Source organism: Alligator mississippiensis, chromosome 1 (assembly GCF_030867095.1).
Source record: "Alligator mississippiensis isolate rAllMis1 chromosome 1, rAllMis1, whole genome shotgun sequence".
Taxonomy (NCBI): Eukaryota; Metazoa; Chordata; order Crocodylia; family Alligatoridae; genus Alligator; species Alligator mississippiensis.
Genome location: NC_081824.1, coordinates 477,875,677 through 477,894,589, shown reverse-complemented (window position 1 = coordinate 477,894,589; position 18,913 = coordinate 477,875,677). Strand labels below are relative to the sequence as shown.

The 18,913-nt window shown below is 49.8% G+C and overlaps 1 protein-coding gene across 2 annotated transcripts in view; it reads left to right on the top strand.

Moving 5' to 3' along the window:
- Positions 1–18,913, top strand: part of CLPB (ClpB family mitochondrial disaggregase) — a 107,522-nt gene that overhangs the window by 23,883 nt on the left and 64,726 nt on the right. For both annotated transcript variants that reach the window (XM_019481765.2, XM_014603423.3), the window contains exons 4-5: positions 12,222–12,325; positions 17,639–17,767. In XM_019481765.2, coding sequence (XP_019337310.2) covers positions 12,222–12,325; positions 17,639–17,767 — 233 coding nt within the window. The remainder of the gene's footprint in view (positions 1–12,221; positions 12,326–17,638; positions 17,768–18,913) is intronic.

Below are 18,913 nucleotides of genomic sequence, written 5' to 3'. Positions count from 1 at the left end.
ATTGATTTTTTTCAAAGCCACAGCTTTAATGACTTTTGCCAGTTACTCTCAGCTACAGAATGAAACCCCATGTGCCAGTGGTTTTAGTTTATACGGGACAGTCCTTGCTGTTCTGCAAAGCTTTCACCGTTTTCTGACTTTCTTCAAAAGTCTGGCCTGTTCTGATATTTTTTTTTTGACAAAGTTAAAAAAAATGTCTGGTGTGTACCTGTCGTTAGATTTCAAAGGGTGTCAGGTGTATACAGACTGGGAAGTACAGCACACGTACATAACTGCTGGCAGGGATGGAGTGGAGTGCTCATGACGTGCCTTCGTCATATAACGTGACATGGCAGATGACAACAAGGTGACGTTTAGATTGGCTATTAGGAAAAACTCTCACTAGGAGGGTGGTGAAGCACTGGAACAGGCTACCCAGAGAGGTTGTGGACTCTCCATCCTTGGAGGCTTTGAAGACCCGGCTAGACAAAGCCTTGGCTGGGATGATGTAGTTGGGACTGATCCTGCTTTGAGCAGGGGTTGGACTAGATGTGACCTCCTGAGGTCCCTTCCAGCCCTCGTTTTCTCTGATTCTATGTGCATTAATGAAATTAGCCTCCCAGACCCCTTGGTGAGTTCTTACTGGCATTGAGATCTGAGACTGTCAAAACACTCCCCCGAGTGATACCGAACCACTGTTCCAGCTGTTGACAGCTCCATTCTCTTCCATGGCACAGCTGGCCTGCAATGCAGACCTGGTTGCATTGGGAGCAGAGGTGTGAGGGGCCCTTGGAAGCTCTGCTGTGCACAGCTGAGGAGGAAGCAGATGGCAATAAAATATCACCCAGGTACGGAAGGAAGGAGGAGCCTGTTATATGGTCCACAAAACCCTGGATGTTTTGCCACGTGTCTGAGACATGCTGCCTAGGAGCACTGCAGAGCCAGCATGTTCAAATTATAAGTGGGGAGAGCCAGTTTTGCACTGTGTCACCGTGATCCCTGCAGCTGAGTATGGGGCAGTGCTGCTGTCCAGTCCTCTGCTGGAAGGGTGGTGGCCTGAAGAAGTGGGTGAAGTGGGAGAAGCTAAGGCTGGAGTACTGGTAGGATCTGGCAAGGCTGCCTAGAGGACCAGAGAGAGAGAGGATTGTTTTAGGGAAAACTACAGGATCCTGCAGCTACACACACACCTAGACAGGTTCATTGGAAACTCTGGCTAATTGGAAATGAAACCATTTGGAGTTAGAGGCCTTGAGCCCTCTGCTCTGTCATTCTGGCTTACACAGGAGATGTCACTCAGAGAGAGATGGTTTGTCACAGCCGGACAGCCTCTCAGAAGTCGCATGTCCCAGCCCCCTAACAATTTTCATTGCCTTCCTCTGGTAGTGGGGGGCCCAAAACTGGACATGGGACTCCAGATGTGGCCTCACCAGTGCAGAGTCAAGGGGAAGAATCACTTCCCTCCATCTGCTGGCAACGCTTCTACCAATGCAGCCCAGGATGCTGTTAGCCGCTTTGGCTACAAGGGCACACTAAGCTCTAGTTTGCTTTCTGCAGAGCTGCTGCCTAGCTAGTTGATCCTAAGCCTGTACTGGTGGGATTTTTCCGTCTTAAGTGCAGGACTTTGCACATGTCCTTACTGAACCTCATGAGATTTCTTTTGGTCCAGTCCTCCAATTTGTCAAGGTCTTTCTGAATCCTGGCCCTACCCTCCAGTATATCCAATACTCCCCCCCAACTTGGTGTCACGCGCCAACTTGCTGAGGGTGCACTGCATCCTATCTTTCAGATCGCTGATGAAGATGTTGAACAAAACCAGCTCTGGGACCAACCCCTGGGGCACTCCACTTGCTCCCGCCTGCCAGCTAGACATTCAGCCATCGGTTGCTACCTTTTGAGCCCAGCAATCCAGCCAGTTTACTATCCACCTTACAGTCCATTCATCCAACCCAGACTTCCTTAGTTCACTTGCAAGAATGCTGTGGGAGACCGTATCAGAAGTCTTGCTAAAGTCAAGATATATCCCACCCACTGCTCTTTCAGTCATTGCATCATAGCAGGTGTCAGGTTGGTCAGGCATGACTTGCCCTTGGTGAATCCACGCTGATTGTTTCTAATCACTGTCTTCTCCAAGTACTTAGAAATAGATTCCTTGAGGACCTGCTCCATGATTTTTCCAGGGACCGAGGCGCGGCTGCATGGTCTGTAGTTCCTCGACATCTCCTTTTTCCCTTTCTTAAAGATGGGCACTAGATTTGCCCTTTTCCAGTTGTCTGAGACTTCTCCCAGTCGCCACATGTTTTCAGAGGTGACTGTCGAGCCGCTGGCTGGTATATCAGCCAACTGCTTCAGCATGCTCGTGTGCATTGCATCTGGCCCCATGGACTTGTACACGTTCAGCTTTTCTAAGTAGTCCCTAACCTGTTCTTTCACCACGATTGGCTGCTCACCTCCTCCCCAAACTGTGCTGCACAGTGCAGTCCTGGAGCTGACCTATTCTCTGAAGACTAAGGTAAAAAACACACTGAGTACTTCAGCCTTTTCTGCATCCTCTGTCTCTAGGTTGCCTCCCCCATTCAGTAAGGGACCCACGCTTTCCCTGATCCTCCTCTTGTTGCTGCCATCCTTGTAGAAACCCTTCTTGTTACCCTTCATGTCCCTTTGCTGCATCTCCACTTGTGCTTTGACCTTCCTGATTTCATCCCTGCAAGCACGAGCAATAGTTTTGTACTCTTCCCTAGTTGTTTGTCCAACTGTGCCTCAGCTCATGACTCCTCTGTGCCAAGCAGTCATTTCCAGTCCCTGTTAGCAATCTGCTCCTTGAGATAATCCTGCCTTGAAGTAATAATATTCTGTTGCCAGTCATCACGAGCACCTCTAGCTTGGGCAGCTAGAAAGCCCAGGTGCGTGACGAGGGCAGGAGTTCTTTATGTACTGCTTTCAGGGCTTTTGGACAGTGCGTATTCCTATGTGATCAGCAGAGCCCTGGTAAAATCCCTCTGGCCTTTGGATCAGGAGGTGTTGGGATCAGTTCTGCTGCCTCTTCCTGGACTCCGTTTGTCCCAACACCACTGGTCTAGAAAAGATGGATCTCTCCACAGGGCAGGGAGCAAATGCCACAGGTTCAGCAGCAAGGGTGCTGACTCGGGGTCTGGGGGGAGGTTAGGAGATTTGGGTTATCTTTCCAGTTCTGCCACTGCCATGCTGCATGACCTCAGTCAAATCACTTCTCTCCATGCCTTGGATTTTCCTACCTTCCTTTCTCTTCTTACTTTGCAGGCCTGTCTGTCCTTGGAAGCAGTCTCTCCTATGGTCTGTGTGTGCAGTACATGGTGCAGTGGGAGCCTGCTGCCAGTTTCTACCCCACACTGTCATTCTAGCCATTCTGATAAGAAAGCAGTGGATCATTCACTTTGGCCTCTTGGTTTTTGCGTTGAGGGTTGAACACCAGCACCTTTGTAGACATGCACATGACACTCATGCATGTCTGACATTTACCTCGGATTCTGTTCTTGGGTTTAACCCTTGCCTACAGTGGGGGCAGAGTGTGGTATTGCCTTGTGTAGGATGGGACCGTCCCAGTCCACGGCTGGGACTGCTGGGTCCTGCTGTAATGCAGATAATGACTTTTGCCTGATGAGGACATTGAGAAGAAGCAGAGCCAGGCCAAGCATGCCTCCCTACCCACATGGAAGGGTGCAATCTAGCAACTACGGAAGTGAGGCCCCCATGGCACTGGCCTCAGCACATGTCCAGGACCGCCCGTGCTGCAGTCTGTCTGCTCCTGTCACTGCTTCATTTGCTATGTAGCTGAGCCTTATGTTCCACAGTCCCAAGTGACTTCAGGACAGCCGCTAACTTACCACTCTGGGAGTCGGCAAAATATGCTTGTATACTTTACATTTAGGTTAACTGAGCCACAGAGCCCTAAAGAGGCTTTGTCCAAGTGGTGTTGTTTTTAACACTTTGGGTAGATGTGCAAAGAGCTCTTCACCTGGCCCTCTATTCCTCCAAGTGAGCTCCCATCCACTGTGGGTCCCGTGATGATGGACTGGGCCACCCTGAAGACTCCTGAACTGAGCAGGTCATTTTATATAGAAATTGTGTTGTGAAGGGAGCAGGCCTTTTATTCTGACTCAGGCAAGGTGCCTCCTCATGCCTACTTGTGTTTGGGCCACTGCATAGCAAGACAAAGATTTAACTAGGGATGATGGTATCAGCATTTAGAGATGGAGAGAATACGGAAGATAAGAGGTTGAATGATTTGACCAAGGTCACATGGAGATTTTGTGTCAGAGGCTGTTCTCAATACAGACAGCCTTCAGTCTGAGAGAACAAAGGCACCTGCAGTGGGGGAATGGGATTATAGCATGCAAGAAGTCAATGAGGGTAGCTTACACATGCAGCTTACCAGTTATGGGGTTGTTTTTTTTTTTAATGCACAATTTTCTGCTTTATTTCCCTCCGTGCCAACTTTACAGCCTTCTCCCAGTGCTTGGTCCCAGCCCTGAGGGGAGGTGATGATGCATACAAGGAATAGCTAAGCAGAGACCAGAGTCCAGCAGGCAGGTGGACCAAGTGGGACCCCAGGGAAGAGAAGCTAATCCTTGCCTCACAGTGCTAGCCCCTTCTCCCCGCCCTCCCCTGCACAAGGCCCTGCATCGTCTTGCTGCACCCAGAGGTCTGTGCTTACACCCTGGATTCCCCTCTTACTCCATCACATCTCTCCTCCTTCTCCTACCCTTAGCTTCCTGCTTCCCCCCAGTCCCACACTCTGGATATCTCTCCTTCGCCTTGCCCACCAAGCACTGTCTCTTCCTCTCAGATTCCTCCTTTCCACTCCCTCCACCCTCACCTGTGAGCAATCTCTGTGTGCTCCTGCTTGCTGGCCCCCTCGCCCTCCCTCTCCTGATGGATCTGTCCGGGTGACGGTTGTTACCTCTTCGGGAAATGCACCTCTTCTGGGTGCGCGTGCCATTGGACACGCTGATGGCCACGTGCCAGTGTTTAATAGCAGTACATAGCGCGTCGTGTCTCTCAGTGGGAATGTTTTGAGGCACACAGTGAAGCATGACCTGTCTGGCGCTGTTCTTTTTCTGCAGGCAGCGATATGTTCACCTGCTACAGTCTAGTACCTGTGTTAGCTCCACGTGTCTGCTTCATCTCCTTGCTTTCAGTCCTTCCACTTCAGGCATCTCATTCGGAGCTCTCTGGGGCAGAACTCAGCAACCAGGGTACACATCCTAATGCTTCCAGAGTCAATAGCTTCCAGATAAAGGGTCTTGATAAATTAGAGAATTGGGCCGCACACCGCAAAATGAAATCCAGCGCAGACAAATGTATAGCGCCACCCCAAGGGAAGGAGAAACCAAATTGCTCACGTACGGAGAAGAGGCAGCAGCCTTGTCGGGAAGGATCCAGGGTTCTGACTGATCACGGCTCCACGTGAGTCAGCCACGTGATGCTGTTGGGGGGAAATTTTAGCGCAGCTTGGGACTGCATTGGCAAGTGCCAAATGGAAGACACAGGAGGTGATGGTGTCACTGGTTAGTCCTCAGCTGAAACATTGGGTCCGGTTCTGGGTACCCCGTTTCAGGGGGAACAGAGAGAAGCAGGAGAGGATCTGGAAGTGAGCACATGGTAAAGGGGTTGGAAGGCAGGCTGAGAGAATGAAGAAAAGGAGATCAAGGCAGGAACAGGGCAGCAGTTTTCAGGATCTGACAGGCTCCTGTAAAGAATGGGAAGAAGCTGCAAAGAGCAGGAGCCAAGGTGATGGGTTTATCCTTCAGCACAGCGGCGCTGGATCAGATCTCAGGAAGAACGCCCCAGCTGTCCAGCAGCAGAGCAGTGGGACAGGCTGCCAGGAACGTGGGGGGAAATCTCTGGACACTGCCTTCCATCCCTGGGATGGATTGTGCACACAGGCCAGCGCGTGTCCCGCGTTGTTGCTGTGCTGTTGCACAGTACGGTTTGGAAATGCGGGGTTGAACGCAATCTCACGAACGAGCTCTGAGAAGAGTATGGCTTCTGAGTAGGATGCTCTACACGGCTGTCACCTCTGGGTGGATTGCACACCGCATGCATCTGTCAAACAGCTCCATCCACTGGGCTGCGTCCCTGCCGCGTGCGTCCTCTCGTCCTGCTCATCCGCGAACGTGAGGTGCGGAGCAGCTGCGGCCGTCCCTTCCGTCTTCTCAATGACGAGGCTTGTTCCTCTGAAGAGCAGGCTGTTTCCTTTGCCCACTTCAAGAGCGGCCACGCACTTGCAGTCTGTCTGGCAGCTTTGTGGAGTTAGCCCTCTAGCTTTTGTTTAAAACCCGTGCCCCTGATCTAGCTGCCAGACTGGATACTAAGCTCAGTCAGACAGCTTTACGGTCACTCTACTGAACCACAACCAAGAGGCCACTTTGGTCTCGCTTTCCAAGTGATGCACTAATTGGCTGCTTGGAGTAGAACGTGCACTCAGAGGCACAAAATGCATCTTTGCTGCTGTGCTTCGAAGGATGGTTGTCCCGTGTATTTTTTCCAAGTCCAGATGTGGGGCACTGGTTTAATGTATGAACTAAGGGGCTGTTGTGTCTGCTTCATCTTGCGTGCCCTTGACAGGGCACAAAGGTGTTCTTGACACTGCCCAAAAGAACCACACAGATGGCAACGAGATGAAAGTTGTCTCCTTATGCCCTCCCTTCCTCCCTTTACTTTGCAGCCAGCAGGAACTGCCCCCTCTGTGAATCCCGGGAAGTCTTGACGTTGTTCATAACTCCCAGTCATGGGGATTTCTGATCTTGACCCACCTGCTGTAGCTGTCCTGGCACTGGTATGACTACCGTGGCCGAGGCCTGCCCGAGTCCAGTTATCTCAGCTCGGCTTTCCAGCTCCATTTCCACCCCCTCCGCCCCCCCTTCTCTCAACAATACGTTGGCCCAGCCACTAAGAGCAGAAAGCACTTATTGCAATTGATTTAACTGCCCAGTGAACTTTAGTTAAGCATTGCCCTCTGAGTCATCTCCGGGGTCAATTCAGATTTATATTTGCCCAGATGAATAGGTCCTGTCCCTAATCAAATGAAAACTTGATCAGCAAATTAAAGCTCTGGCTTGTTGAGGCTGCTGAGCACAGGTGAGCTATTGAGGGAAGCCTGCCACTGAGCATCGTCAGCCTTACCTGATGGGAGAGCATGGCTCTACCGGAGCTCCCCAGGACCTCAGTGGAGGAAATACACAGGAAGAACGTGACTTCTATTGACCCCCTTAGCAGGACCGGCAAATAATTGTGACCTGATTGAAAGAAAGAGCAGATAGGAAAAATTATGGTGGATTAAAACATCCCCTTGACCTTCCTTTATAGACCCTTCACAGTGCCTTGTAAAGCATAATTAATTAGCCCTCACAGCTGACTTCATAGGTAGGAAAGAATTTTCCCTGTCTTACCGATGAGTGAGAGAGGGGACATTTTGTCCATCGTTACGCAGGGACCTAATGACAGCTGACAACAGAACCCAGTCTCTTGCTGTGACCGTCGGCCCATGCTGCCAACTTGTGCTTGGGCTCCTTGAGTGCCCAGATAATGTTTGTATTGACCACCTCAGGTACGTGGTGCCTCCCATCATTCGATCCCTAAGGATGGCGGGTATTTGTGCGAAGGCTAATTTGCTTGCATGTTCTATTACCTGCAAATTGGACAGGTGCAATCAATACTCATGATTTCCAAGCTGTCTGGCTGGCTTGGTGACATTAGGTGCCTGGAGGGGACTGCCTGCCCTAAGAGCAGGAGGTTAGATTGAAGGATGATTGGATAGAGAGGCTTGAATGTACAGCAAATTATTGCCCCGTTGCATTTAAACCATCAAGCCCTTTTCAATTCCTTTTAAAAGCCACTTGATAGGAATTGGTTCTGAGTATGTGATGGAGACTGTATGGAAGCTGTCATCTTGGGGTGAGATCCTGCGGTTCTAGACTTTGAGGGACAGCTAGGCGAAGATCTGTGGATAGAAGAGAACCAGGAGTTTTGACTATATAACCTCCTGCTTTTACTGCTAGCCTACGCCACCTCTACAGTAAGCATTTCTCCCTTTAAACATTTTTCAAACTCAAACACCGACAAGAATGAGCTGTAAATGATGGGAAAAAGTCTTCCTGAGAGTTGTTGAAAGCCCGTGAAGATGACAGCAGATGCCTAGGGAGAGCGCTCGCGAAATAGCCACCGAGCAGGGGAGAGCCGTGATGGATGGAGTCGCCAAGGCAGTGACGAGTCGTCGTCGTTCGCGCGCTAGCACGACTCATTAGATGGCTGAGCTTCACCTTGGGGCCAGAAGGTTGTGGAGTCAGATCCTGTGCTAGAGCTGTGGATCCTGAAAGCAAGTCCTTTATACAGAGGCACGTGATAGACCCAGGGAGATGTTCCAGCCTGTCAGTTGAATCGGGACCAGGGGGACTCCTGAAAGCCAGGCAGCATTGGAGCGCAGACACCATCGAGATGGGGCTTATGGAGGAGAGCAACCAGGACGTGGACCGGCCAGGGCTTCAACCAGCAGCAGTAGCAGCTCTGAGTGGGCACGCTGCGGCATCCTAAACAAGCTGCGGCACCTAGCGATGCATTGAGAAGAAGGAATCATCATGGCTGATACGTGTGGAATCGGGTCTCTACCCTGCAGTTTTGCAAGGAAAGCGGGTAATGGAGCCAGGTTCTTTGATCTAGGTCACTGCCTTTTGGATTTGGGTAGCTCAGCACCCTTTGCTTCTTGCTTGGGGTGAGTCTTTTGGACTGGGGACAAGGTGACTGTAAAGCATCCTGCTGAAACATGCTCCCCGTAGTCCTTCAGGTGAAGGATCCTCAGGATGAGGAATCCTTAGCCCTGTTGCTGCACTCTCCCAGGCATGGAGGAAACATCTGTGGACTCATAGAGGTCAGAAGAGCCCATTTTGATCAGCAGGGTAAAAACCTTGCCTGGCAATACCTGCGCTGAGTCTGGAAGTTTGAGGGCACATGAAAACATCTCTCTTAGAAGCAGATGCAGCCCTGACAGGAAGGAGTCCAAGGAAGGGTGAATTTAGCAAGTCCTCAGTCAACTGTATCAGGTTGATTACCCTCAGCATTACAACTGTGCTTGTTCAGACCTGGACAGATGACAAATTTACATCAGTGTAATCAGCCTTACGTCCGTGTAAGTGCCACACTGATAATCCAAAACTTTACCCCAAAAATAAGTGCTCAGTCAAGCAGAGAATTACCCCTAGAAGAATCGGAGCAAAACACTAGTGGTGTGACATGCACCGCAAGATGCATGTGTCCACACCCGTTCTGGGATAGCTGCTTACTGGAGGCAAACAGGCTAATACTGGCTGCCCAGCAGAGAGGTGCAGTAATAGCTGTCTCCTGCATGCGTAGCCGCACATCTGTCCATTCCTGATCTCTATTCGGTGTACAAACCCAATGTGAGTTTTGGGATCTCATGATGTGTTTTGTAGAGGGATCTTGTGCACTCATTGAATGCCTTGGAAAGTAGGTTTGAGCCTTGGGCACTGTCCCATTTCAGATCCCCGTCTGACGGTTCACGAGTGCCCATTGCAATGGTTGATTCTTCCATTCCAGGTATGGTTTAAACCACCACGGGGCAGTTTTAGACACATAAGCAGTGTTCTTTACACAGAAAGCTGATGAGAAATCTTGCACAACTGAAGTGGTGAATGGATGGCAGTCCCAAACCAGCAGGAGATAGTTTTAATCCTGGCCGCTCCACTTGAAACACGTGAGGTCTGATTTTCAGAAGAGCCTAACTCCACTCCAGATGAGTAGGATGTGCAGGTTCTCAGCACCTCCTGAAAAATCAGACCAGGGCCATTCCTGACAATATGAATGCAAGTCAGTTCCCGAGGGCTGAGCAAGAAATTCAGGATGCAGCTGAGGACAGAACCCACGTCTCAAGACTCCCGACTTTTTACTCGGGTCGTGAGACTGGAGTCAACACCTTTGAGACCTTTCAAGGCTGGCCAGCTAGAAACACACTCCTAGTGCTGTGTCTTCTTGGAGAAGTCGGCTAACCACCCCCATTCTGCAGATTGCATTTACTGTCATGGGATAAGCGGGGAGGAATTTAAGCAGGATTATAAATACGTCTTGACAAGAAGCAGCTTGTGAAGGCCTGTCAATCAGTCGGTCCATGGTGCCTGTTGTAGATCACCTCTGTCAGTCCATCAAGCCTGTCTCCCACTATGAATGCTAAGCACTGTGTTGCTGTCTGGGTGTCATGGAAGCTTGAACCCAGGAGGAAGAGGGAAAAAAAATCAGAAAAAATGGCCTCCAGCTGCCTGCAGAGAAGGGAAACAAATCTAATTCTCGCCTAATGCTCATTTCGTTCCAAAACAGATGGCGGCCTTCTGCACAAACTTCCTGAGCCTGCTTGCTCTGTGTACTGACTAGTGAATGGTCGCAGATCTACAGCTGTGGGCACTGGATGTCCTTCGTCTCCAGAGAGATGTGGGCAGCAACAGTGAGAGGCTCCATCCAGCTTACGTCTACGTCTGGAGCAGAGGTGTCCTGCAGGGCTCCCCGCACGGTCAGAAATGTGATGGTGCAGCAAGGGTGGCAGCGTTAATTGCCTCCCATCCTGCTGCCCAGTTTCCAGCCCCACAGGCAGCCCCAGGGGCTAGGTGACATGATTCAGTGCTCTGGGTCTGGCCCGTGGGGTTGCCCACCAGCCTGGAAATTTGGCAGTCAGGTGTGCAGTGCTCCCACAGCTGCAAGAATGAACTCTACTGTTGCTTAGCCCACGGCCAAATTTCTGGCCCTATGGGCCAGATCTGGAGAGTAGAGACATGATGTCTGGCCCGTGGGCTGGAAATCTGGCAGTTGGACAAGTGGCTGCTGCCAGCCAAATTTCTAGCCCTGCGGGCCAGGCGATGCCCCCAGCCTTGCACTCCAGACCTGGCCCATGACATGCCCCACCAGATGAGTTTGACGCCCCTGCTGTAGAAGCTGGAGGAGAGTTCAGATTCTCTCATTCTTTCCTCTGCCGCCGAAAGTGTCCGCTGTTGTCATTTATAGTAGTGTTTTTTTGCAATATAGACAGTGGCCTGCTGTTCAGTCGGGGTCTGCAAATGCCCTACTTGGGGGACTTTGTCAATACGCTCTTTCTTTCCTGGGCTTTTTCTTCCTCTGTTCTTTATCTGTGACTTCTCTAAAGTCTCAAAAAATAACATCACTTTTATAAAGGCCTTCCAGCTGCTGGGTTGCAGTCCAGGTCATGGGGCTGTCCCTGTCCAGCTCTTTTCAGACCAGTTGTCTTATGTCCCAGTGAAGAGGGTGATATGGGAATGCTTCATGTAGTTATACAGTTTCACTTAGGGGTGAAACTGAGACTATTGCAATCTATTGCTGGAGTATTTGGGAGGGTCCTTTATCTTTGAAGGCAGAAAGGAGGCCAAGGAGTGTCTCTGGCTTCTCACTGGATGCAGGTGAGATCCCATATCAAGGACAGACTCCTTTGATTGTGTCCCTGTACAGAGCATCTCAGGTGAAAGCCTTATATCTACAGGTGTTGATCTTGGTGAGATGTGGGGTCCTTCAAAGGCCTGCTGCTTTCCTCACTGAGCTGCTCTTCTGTCTAGCATTGGGATCGTGTTGCCTTGGGTATCTTCATTGCTTAGGAAGCCTTGATACAGTGGCCATTAGCGTCTCTGCGATGCATGAAACAACATAACTGAATTTTGCCTTTGTCAGTGCAGAAACTACCATGAGAATCTGCCTGTTGCAGAGGCCTGGCTAGTGTTACATCAGCTGTTTGAGCTGCTTGGCAGTCTCTCTGCTGCGGATGGATACCCTTGCAACCATTCATCAACGCTGGCAAGGTGTCAGTCTGATACAGCGCACCAGAAATGTAGCTCATAACACAAAGATGTTTCTCTGCAGACATTTTGGAAGTGAGCTGTGTTGAGCAGAGAAACTGTTTGCAACTGGGGCTTCAAAATTAGCTGCTCCCCAGATGCCTCCTAAATGCAGTATTCCAGTTGCCTTCAGGACCATTAATATTCATGTTAAGCGATATTGTTATCTAACAGGCCTTTGCTGCCTATGAAGCATTGAGAATGGGTCTCTCCTTCTCGGTGCTAAGAGATGTTTCCTTCTCAAGCTCTGTGATGGACTCGGGTTCCTGGACTTCCATCCGATTTCCTGTCCCCCCCACCCCCCCAACCAATCTCCTTGTTGGAAATCATATTATTTGTAATATTTCATTCTTTTTTAACCAGCGTGATCAAGAGCCTGCTTGCAGCTGGTGCCGATCCCAACCTAGGAGACGAATTCATCAGTGTCTATGAGACAGCCAAAGAGAAGGCGCTCCATTCACTGGAAGGTAATGCATGAAGCAAATGTTTCCTACATGTACCTTTTATGCTTCATACAGTATCGGCTTTGCTCTCTGTGGGGAAATTATCCCATATTTTAATGCCCACAGTTCAGAGAAATCATTGAGTTATTCTGGTTCACTCCAGCATTGCTTTCCACTGCACGGACACTGTTAGGTGTTGTAGGCATAGGTGTGTTACATACGATGTCCCCAGAATACTGACTTGAAATAGCAAGCTTCAAAGTCTATGAGGGAATGGGGATGTCTTTCATATTGGTCTGCCCTAGTTCAAACAGCAATTCCAAGCTCAATGCAGAAAGCCCTGGTGGAAGTTGTTTGGCCTGAAAAAGAGTCCCTTCCTTCCTAAAATCTGTGAAAATGGTGGCAGAGGACAGGGCTCCCAGGTAAGGGGTTGCCCAACCATAGGAGGGGTGCTTGACCCTACCCTGGCTTGATTCCAGTGAAATCAGTGGCAAAAACAGCACTCATGGACCTTTAGTGGAACAAGGTAACTGGTTTCCCTGTGGCTGCTGAGGCTGGGGAGGGGTGCACCTGGAGGCCACCTCATCTCCTTGGCTTTTTGCATCGCAGTGGAGAGCTTTAAAATAGTTCAAACAAAAGATTAAAATCATCCCAGGGCCTGGTACCATCTTGCAGAGGGGTGTAGATGGTTGTGCCATCCTTGTGCAAAAATCCTGATGTTCTCATAAACTAGGGCAGGCCTAGCCTGGGACAGTATGTGGAGACAGGGGGCTGCAGGGGATTTACTAGCTGGCACTCTCCTCTGAGCCAGCAATAGTGTGGTGCAAGGGGTTCTGTGTTGGGGGCATGTCTTTCCATAGGATAATGGGAAAGGAGCTGCACAGACATACATGTCACATATATGTGTGTGTATCCCTTTCGATAGGGTAAGTACATAGAAGTAAGGTGTGTGTTGTTTGGGGCTGACGGTTGGATTTCCCTTTAGCGGTCTCGAGTGTAGATGTGCTGTGAGTCTGGCCTGCTTTGCTGTTCAGTGATCTGTTATCAGAATAGAAAAGTGGCCTTGCTTTTAGGGACTGCATCACCTTCAGCTTAAGTGCGGACTATTTGACAGCATGTCTCGATGAGGGAAAAGATAAGTGCAGATGTGTGTGCGCAGAGATCTGTTAGTGTCCTGGAAGTTACTTGGAAACATTAGAGGCCTGATAAAGATGCATACACAGTCACTTTCAGGTGGAAGATAGAAAAAGCATCTAATCCATTTGAATGCAGCTCTGGGGTAGAACAGGACAGCAACCCTGCCCGAGTGTTTAGATGTGGATGTCAAAGGAAGATCAGCTTCTCCATGCAAAACAGCAAGGGAATATTTATGTGGACAAGCTGAAAAGCCCTGCTGGTATTTGGTCAGGGCATCACAAGTATCATCTGTGCTCTGCATGCTGTGGATCTTCCGCTGCCTTCATGGTCAGCATCTCAGTTTCATTTCTTTCCTGAAACAGTCCCCCACACATCGTATCAGCACCTGGGTTCAGTGCATCCGCTACCAGGTCACCAGTGTCATGTGCCACCCAGATGATCTGCAAGTCTCTCCCCTGTTCTAGCACTGTGTACATCCTGCCCCTCTTAGCTTACGTGCTCATAGTCCAAGGCACGTGACGTCCCAGGAGAAAGCAGGTTAGTGTCATTCTTTGTCACCAACCCAGAACTTCAGGCTTCCCTGGGACTTATCACCAAACTGGGAAAAACTCCGTGACCATCAGCTCAGAAATTAAGCACGTCCTGCTTATTGTGAAGAGCTAACTTGAAAGAGCCTCTTACCTCGGCAGAGGTGCAGTATGAGTCCGTCACAGAGCCAAAACTGTGCGGTGAATTTTACCCATTGGTTTCAACAGCATTTGTTCCCACAGCTGCGAGCCGAAAGCCAACTACCGTCCAGCAGCGGTGTAATCTTTGAACCTGTGGCTTTGATAAAATGCACGTTCGGTTAGGACGATGGATCAACGTGAGAATGGTCTTGACAGGGCGTAATTCTATTTTTAAAAGCTCCCTGCCCTCATCCCTCACTGTAACACTGGTACAACAGCCCCTTTGCTCTATGGGAACACGCGCACATCAGGCAGCTAGAGCAACGAATGCAAAATGCATGAAACGACATTAAAAAAAATGAACAATGGAATGCCAATACATAATGCATGTACGCAGACTTTATTTAAGACAAAATTTATCAGCCAATAAAGTTAATTGTTTTTGTCTGCATGCAGCCCTCTCTAAACCAATAGGTATCTTTTTTTTTTCTGGGTGTGGGGAAAGATAAGGCCACTCAGTAAGAAGTTGCATTAATTCTTAGGCTGACATGTTTTATTAAAAAGAATAAATTCAGTTGCATTTTTAAAAAGAGAGGAAGGGCGAAACTGCCTTTGTTTTTTTAACAATTTGCATATTTTGCGTATAAATATTTTTTCATAAAAACATCCAAATCGGGAGGCTCCGCACCACACATACTGCACAAAATATATTACAGACATTTATATGGATGGCAGGAAGGGAGACAGAGGGCTGAAAATTTCCAGGCACCCAGTGATTGATGGCAGACGAGGCTTCCCCTGACGCTTTATTGAGTTTCCGATGATTATCTCTCGCTGAGACATTTTTTACAGATGACGGCCGAGCTGTCACAATGGACCATGGGGGGAAAAAAAACCCAACAATAATAACACTTTAATCTTTTTACTGCACTGCTCCCTAGTATCTCAGATTCATCTTCCCTGACGCACGCAGTTCATTATCCTGCCCCTCCCTGGATGGGAAATGAAGACAAATAAATAAATATACATACGCACCATGTACGCTCATCGAAGATACCTGAGGACGGAGGGGAGTGTGCCGCTAATTGCTGATTTTTTCAGGGACTGAGGTTTATTAGCGGCCGTGCAGGGCTGGGGTGGGATTAGCTATTAATTACAGCATTGTGCTGTTCAGTCGGTGGTGTAACTTTCAGCTGGTTTTTGGAACGCAACAGATGTATCCCAGGGACCCCGTGCTACAGAAACTCCCATGGTCCGTGACCATTCTCGTTACTCTTACTAATTACTGAGCCTGCAGAGCTCTCCGGAAACAGCTGGCAACATCCCTGCCCACAGGAGTCTGTAGTTGAAAGGCCTGGTCTGGTCCTGGCACACATGCAGCCCTCCCCTGGGCACCAGAGTGAAGAGTGCAGCGGGGAACAGAAGGCAGCCTGCCTCGTAGATGACGAGCTCAGCTTATGGGGGGGCTGTGAGGACGGAGAGGCTGTGCAGGTACTTTGCCCTTCAAGACAGATGGACATGGGAGTCTCCGGGTGAAAGACGACTGAACCCATGAGGCTGAGGATTGATTCCCCAAAGTGCCCAGGGGTCCTGTCAGGTATAACTAGAAGGTCTTTGCCTTTTGTTCCTTGATATTGGACAGGCAGACACTGGTACCCACTGACTCCTGTGGCTGGAGTTAGGTTTTACCTCCATTTATCTGATTTTTTTCAAATCAGACACTTGTCAGTAAAGCGGATCCTTTTGCTGCTCCTCGTGTCTTTTTTGCTGAACTGGTCGAGTGGGTCGAATTCCTGGGAAGTGAGGAGCTGATCTAGCTAGAGCCCAGGCAGTGCAGATTACCCCAGCACACAGCATCTCCCAGTAGCTCTCAGTGTGACTTGCAGTGTCCCCTGACCTTGCACCTCCAATTCGCAGGTCAGAAAACACCTGACTTGCACTGCCTCTTGATGTTTCAGTGCAGACCACTCGGCACCCAGCCCTTATAGCATCTGCCTTTGAGCATCTGGTGCCAGCTTTGGTTTGGACTGTGAGCATGTGTCAGCTACCTTGTGTCTTTTGCCAAGTACTTGAGTTTGTAGGTATTCAGCTATAGAGCTCAGACTGAGACAAAAACTATGTAATCATGGTTAGAAACCATCTGCAAGAGTGTTTTTCTGCTCGTAAGAACATCGCAGTTTCAGGGTATCTACCAAGGACTGAAACATCCAAGCTTTCTCTTGGATCATGACATGGATAATGATGATTTCAATTACAATAGCATTCAGGACCCCCATTCATAGCCAGAGACCCTGTTGTTCTAGGAACAAACCCAGAACAAGAAGTCCGTGCCAGAAAGATAACGAACAGATGTATGCAGATGGAGAGACGGGAGCGCCCTTAAACTGAATACGATACCTCCTGGTCTCAGGCTGGCGTCGTTCCTTAATGTTGGGGGCACAAGGTATTTCTCATAGAGGTGGGTTTTTTTAATGGCAACTGCGTGAAGTTTGCGAGAGGTTGGAATATTGGAAGCCATCCTGACGGAGATGGATTAGGAGGCAGACTGCAGGTGAGGGAGGGAAGCTCAGTGATAAATGCTGTTTAATATTCCTGTGGCAAGTGTGCGTGTCCAGCACACAGGTGCATGCGGAGTTATTGTCTGGAGCTGCACACAGAAGTTTGAGTGGGTGGCTTTCTCCATTTTAATTGGGAAGATGGACTATCCAGCCAGAACCTTCCTACTAGTCGCTTGTCTCCACTGCTCATTTCGGGGGAAAGGAGGCAGCAGAAGCCGCGGGGGTCTGGGAGCTAGAGCTCCTGCTTCCACTTTGGTGTCTGTGCTGCTTTCAGTGGGAGTGGAAAGAGTGGTAAGACCTCCTCTGCTTATCAAAGGAGGTCCCCGGGCCTCCAGCAGCTTGCCATGCCCTCTTTGCCATGCCTGCTGTGAGGGCAGGGAGGAAGCCCTCCAGAAAGCTCCCTCCCCTGGCATACCTGCAGTCACTAGCCAGGGGCAAGGATAACAGTCCACCAGAGCAGCTTCACCTGAGACCCTCTGCACAGCTAACTTGCCATCCTGGCAGTGGTGCTGTATCACTGCAGGCAAGTTGCTACCTAAACCAGAAGTCGCCCAGTCCTGTTAGCCTGGCTGAAGTGCCACACTCACTAGCACTGCTCAGTGACCCTGGCTGTCACAGGAGGCACCCAGCACAGAACAGCACAGCAGGCTTGAGGGTGCTTTTGCCAGGGACAGTGATTTTTAGTGTGTAGAGATGGCCTGGGATTTCCAGAGAAGGCAAGCAGGCTATCTACAGCCTCTAGGCTGGGTGGATGGAGAGCACTTGCTTTTGCCCGAGTGGGTCAACAGGCTTCTTCCAGCAGCATTGTCTCTTCTGCTGGTGGGGTCGGAGCGCGAGGAGTTGGTTACCCACAGCCTCTCCTCACCATCCTGCTGCTGGGGGACCCACAGGGTGAGCTGCTTCAAGGGGAGCTTGTTAGCAATGTGCATCGTTTCACTGCGTGGAAAGCATCTCTCACGCTTTGCCCTCTCCAGTTCTAGTGACCCGGGAGGACGAGTTCAACAACCGCCTGAACAACCGAGCCACGTTCAGGGGCTGCACAGCTCTACACTACGCCGTGCTCTCTAACGACTATGGGACCGTCAGGCTGCTGCTGGAAGGAGGTAAGACCCAGAGCTGTTACGGTGCTGGGGTCAGGACCACAGCTGCTGTCTAGGATTGGGCCAGTTCTCTTTGAGGTGCCAGGGTCAGGCCTCCAGATGCTGGCCATGACCTCCCTCCTTATTGATTTACAGTATTCATTATGAGTTACTGCTCTGAAAGATTTATTTATCTGCTCCATTTGACTTTCCTTTCATGTCTCCAGGCTTCTTTTCCATAACACCTCTGACACAGGGAATACCCTTCCTCCTTCTCTGTATTATATATCCCCACTTCCCTCGTGCAGAGAGATGCATAATAAGCCCTAATTCCTGGAAATTAAAAGCAGACTAATTCAAAGGAGGAATAAGGTGCCATATTTTAGCAGTGAGGGCGAGTAACCATTGGAACAAATGCAAGGAAGCAGTGGCTTCTCCAGCACTTGTCCTCAGATCAAGACAGGATGCTTTTCTGGAGGATGAACTGTAGCCATACACAAGTCTTCGGGCTTGAGAGGGACACCGGGGTGAAACTCTTTGGCCTGTCCAACTTGGTGATCTAATAGTCCCCTCTGCCCAGAATGATAGAAAATGAGGGTGGGAAGGGACCTCTGGAGGTCGCATCTAGTCCAGCCCCCTGCTCAAAGTGGGACTGGCCCCAGATACATCATCCTAGCCAAGGCTTTGTGTAGCCGGGTCTTCAAAACCTCCAAGGATGGAGATTCCCAAGACTGATTGTTGATTAGCTAAGGCAGACATTCCCCTAAAGGAAAAAATGTTGCCAATAAAATTACCAAGCGGCCTCATGGGGAGCACACTAGCTAGGACCCCAGGGCCCAGGTAAATAGAAACAGAAAGGGGTCAGCATCTGTCCAAGCATCCTGCTAAATGATGTAATGACAAGGGCACCACATATCCCAGAGCTGCACTGTGGACAATCCTTAATGTCACCGTAAGTGCAGCATCATGGGGTCTGGCGCTACGAATGAACAGGACAAGCAGCGTGTAACGCAGCTTTGCAAGGAGCTGTTCAGCCATGGTGCCAGTGGGGTTTGGAGGGTTCAAATTATAATGGAGGAAAAAAGGGAGTGTCAGAGAGAAGAGGCCTAGCCATGCAGGAGGCTAAACACGATCCTTATAAGTCAGTGCCCATGAGTGGCATCTGGTTAG